The following is a 4,425-nucleotide window of genomic DNA, read 5'->3' on the forward strand; positions in this document are numbered from 1 at the left end:
AACACTCCCGGGGAGGGGGCAGCCACAGGTTCTCTGGGTAGCCTGTGCCAGGGCCTCCCCACCCTCCCAGGGAAGAATTTCTCCCGAAGACCCACTGAAAACCTGTCCTCCGTCAGCTCAAGGCCATGCCCTCATGTCCTGTTGCTCCATGCTCAGCTGGGAGTGGACTCAATGATGGTGGCAGGTCCCTTCCACAAGGAGCCATTCAAATTCCCGCACAGTGCCCTGTTGTTGTATAAAACTTTATTATTTACCACTGACAGGTTGTTTTGAGTTGTAATTCCCCATATACAATATTCCTCCCCAAATCCTTACTGAAAGCACATCTGCTTCACTTGCTTGTTTGGTTACAACTGCATGGTTTTCCTCCAGCTGCACCGTGGAGCTGCAGTAGCCCTGTCTGAGAACAGCCCTCAGTTCCACTTGCATCCATGTGGAGAATGCTGAACCTCCAAAGGAGCAAAACTCCAATGCTTCCCACTCCTCCATTTTCCATGCAGGGTAACTGGCTCTTTCCCACATCAATCCATGCTGTCTGAGCCTTGTTCCTGCCAGGAGATGCAGAGCAGAATGTCAAAATGCTGCCAGCAGCAGTGCAGCCATCCGGTTTCCCCTCTGCCTGCTGGACTGCAGCTGAAATGCTGTTCAAAAAGCACATGGATGACAAGAGAGCCATAAGGATCTGTTCCTTTGCCCCCACATCTGACAACTCCAGCTCATTTCTATGGTTTACAGTGTGCCCCTACAAAAGAAAACAAACCAAACAATCCTGGAATGCCTGGAAATTTTCACTACACCAAGGGATATTTGACCGAAGTGATTTATGGTTATTACCTAAAAACTTCAGAGTTGGGCTTCAGAAATGAGAATTCACAAGGGAGGTACCTTAAAGTCAGAATAAAAAAAACAATCAGAATATATTTGTTTAGGAAGAAGGTATTGAAAAAAAATTCATGCATGACAGAGTTTATGCAAATGAATGTTTCTTCTGGGTTTGAAAATTTTAGTTTTTCTAGTGTGTTAAGGAATAAACCCATTCTTTCATTCAGTCTTGGAATACTTGTAGCAGTTGCTTTGGCCAGCAGAAACCTTCTTTGATGTGTGTCTTTACAAGTGCCTCTGCAGCTTTCATCATGGTTAGGTTATAATAGGAAATATTTTTGCTTTTTATGACAGTCCTGAGACTACATCTGAGCTTAATAAAAATGGTTTTGGTTTTCTGATTAGATTTTTATTTTTTTTCCTGTTGTTTTTCTTTAATGTAGCAAGCTAAAGTACACTGGAGCTTAATTTTTATCTCTTTTATGTGCAGCAGTAGCTATTTAACAAAGGTTTGAATATAAGATGAAGAGTTTTTGAAGTAAATGGTTACTATGTTAGTTTCAGGTGAGCCCGTGTTTCTGATCAGGCTGTTGGTAAGTTGGTGCTGGTATCGCACTGTGTCCTGTGTACAAGGCAAATGGAAGAAAGAAAAACAAGCTCTGGAATCTCTTTTAGGGATATTCATGCTGTGCTGAGTTCAAGAATACTTATTAAATTCAAATAAATTTAGACAGGAAATCTTTAATAATACAGGCAGCAGGAAACTGGTAGGGAATATAAAAATTACTTACAATGAATGTTTCTGAAAGGATTTGACATTGAGTTGGGTTTCATCTCTCATACTGTTCCAAAGCTGGTTTGATTTTTCAGTTCTATTGTCTTATGCTGCTGGTTTTTATTTTACTTGCTCAAAATTTTTCATATTTTTAGAGAAGGAAAATTCTGGAAAGCCTCTGGTTCTGTCTGTATCTTGTTGCAAAATGTTTCCGTGGTATTTAAATCTGAGCAACTGCAGCCTTGTGGTCAATCAAGGTTGGCTTTACTCACATTCCCATGTTGTACCTTGCTTGTTTAGCAGCTAATTCCATCGTTGTTCTGTTTGCAGGAGATGAATGGAGTTCTCAAGAACATGCTCTCAGAGTGGTTCTCCACGGGATTCCTCAACTTGGAGCGGGTCACGTGGCAATCTCCTTGTGAAGTACTCCAGAAAATTAGTGAGTAAGTGCTAGAGGCTGGAAAGAGTCCTTGGTGAAGAGGTGATGAACTGCTTGGGACTGCAGAGATCCACTGTTTTCAGGACTCTGCTTTTCTGAACCATAGGCAAAGTATAATTATGAAATATTTGCATTAACACGCCGTAGAGCCCAATTTTAAAAGCTGATTGGAGTAAAGAATAAAGGGGATCATTTGTGCCATAATTTGATCCTGCAGCTCCCACACTGCACTGGTAGATTGCTGTCTTGTCTTCCAACTTTCTCAGTTTCCCACATTCCCACATTGCCAGAGGTGCTGCAGTTGTTTTGCCTGGAACTGGTGAGGTGCACAGGATCACGTGTAAATTACATGTGAAGAGAGCACCTTGGTTTTTATACAATGTGCTCTACAACATTGATTCCTGAATCTACAACATTGATTCCTGAATTTCTGTCTAACAGTCAAAGTTGTGATGAAGTTGAAAATGACTGAAAGCAAGTTATGTTGTGGGCCACCTTGTTGTATAAAATCTTGAAAAATAATATCTAGAATGTTCTGAAAGTATGCGACTTAAGTGCTGATGAGGCAAAGAGATCTTGTACAAGCTAAATTTTTTAAAATAAAAATAATTACTAACGTTTAATTAATCTTCAAGGTAATTTGGCAAGCACACTAGTGAGTGGGTGTGCAATGTTCCTTTACAATCCACTTTGTCACAGCTTGCTGACAATTTTAAGTTATTCACTTACAGCCTAATTCTCCTTTTTTGATTGGGAAGTTTTGTCACTGACAACAGTGGGAAAAGTGCTGAGCTTGTAGGGCAGCTGACCTCTATTTTTAAATGTAATAATAACAACAACAATAATAATAATTAATAATAATTCTTAAAAAAATTTTCTCCTTGAGTTCTGAAGCTGTGCACCCTGTCAGAAACTGGGTTGATATGAAGCGTCGAGTTGGGGCCTATAGAAGATGCTACTTCTTTTCTCACTGTGCAATCCCAGGAGAGCCATTGATAGTCCTGCACGTGGCACTAACCAGTGACATCTCCAGCAGCATCCAGGTACAGCCACTGATGCATTTAGTACACAGCAACGTGCTCAGATTGCAGTGTGCTTATTTAAATATCCACAATTCTGTATAATTTGGCAATATTTGCTTTTGTTTCATCTTTTAAGAGATGAGAGAATTGGCAGGGAAAAATTACAGGGGGATTTTGTCTATCTTGCGTATTATGTAAATTGAAATTTTTTGCTCAAGAGCAAGAAGAATAAGAAAAGATTAGAAGTAAAGTAGAGCAAATGAGATAAACATTTCAAAGTGGTTGAAATTAATTCTGAAAGTTTGAAACCACGTTATAATTTTTTACCTGCACGTGCTAATGTCTAAGCAGCTCTTTCTACTTTTTCATTAGATTTTTATTGTCAATGAATAAAACAGTGGGGAAAAGTGTTAATGCATTTAAAAGTTAAAAAGAAAGACCTCCTCCCCATAATGATGATAATAACTAATACTAACATTTTAAAATTTTTAATCCTTTTTTTCCCAGACCATAGTGAAAGAAGTGCCGCCTTTAGAGACAGAAGATGCAGACAAAATCACAACAGCAATTTTCTACTCTATCAGTTTGACTCAGCAGGGCCTGCAGGGGGTGGAACTCGGGACTCACCTCATCAAAAGAGTTGTCAAAGAGCTGCAGGTGAGTGTGGCAAGGGGGCCTCAGGGTCTGTTTGCTCAGCATGGCTTAGTTCCCACCTGGTGTCACTGCTCAGGCCAGGAGCTCCTGGGGCTTCCCCTGGAACTTCTTCCCAGAGCAGCCTTTGGAGGTGTGGAGAGTTGGGAGAACATTTCCTGCTCTTGGTTGATGTCTGCCAGGTGTAGATTCTGTTCCAGAGGTGACGTGTTCTGTGTAAACTCCTTGTGTTTGCCTAATCCTGTGTGGGCCGCCTGAAGTCAAACAAGAACATTTCTGTTGAAGGTGGCTTTGACACAGCTTTATTCCGCAGTGTGGGCTCTGATGGAATTCACTGTTGCCTCTCAGTTGCGTGGGAAGAGCCTGATCAACATATTCTCTTCAAAGTACCTGACAATGCCTTTTCCAAAATCTTACAGCTGCTCCAGGAACAGTAATACTTCCTGTTCGTTAATTAGTTCATTGTTTTGTTTGTTATATTGAATTGCCACTGGTTATTTATGCAGTGTGCATGCATGCCTTGAATACCTCTATTTAGAAAAATGGAGAGAGATTTCTTTGCCCAGGCATGGCTTGCAATATAGTAAAGAAAATGTTTTAAAAGGCAAAATAATCTTTTACTTTCTGCCACTCAGTTCTCTGAATTTAGATAATATCATTACATGCGAAGGGATTATTGTTAATAGCTTTAGTACTTGCAGAAACTTCTTCCCAGG

At 40.4% G+C, this 4,425-nt stretch overlaps 1 protein-coding gene across 1 annotated transcript in view; it reads left to right on the forward strand.

Annotated features, from left to right (window-relative positions):
• Positions 1-4,425, forward strand: part of MLYCD (malonyl-CoA decarboxylase) — an 84,184-nt gene that overhangs the window by 70,408 nt on the left and 9,351 nt on the right. The window contains exons 3-5 of the mRNA XM_008638832.2: positions 1,928-2,040; positions 2,923-3,079; positions 3,566-3,715. Coding sequence (XP_008637054.1) covers positions 1,928-2,040; positions 2,923-3,079; positions 3,566-3,715 — 420 coding nt within the window. The remainder of the gene's footprint in view (positions 1-1,927; positions 2,041-2,922; positions 3,080-3,565; positions 3,716-4,425) is intronic.

This window comes from Corvus brachyrhynchos, unplaced genomic scaffold (genome assembly GCF_000691975.1).
Source record: "Corvus brachyrhynchos isolate BGI_N302 unplaced genomic scaffold, ASM69197v1 scaffold26, whole genome shotgun sequence".
NCBI classification, from domain to species: Eukaryota; Metazoa; Chordata; class Aves; order Passeriformes; family Corvidae; genus Corvus; species Corvus brachyrhynchos.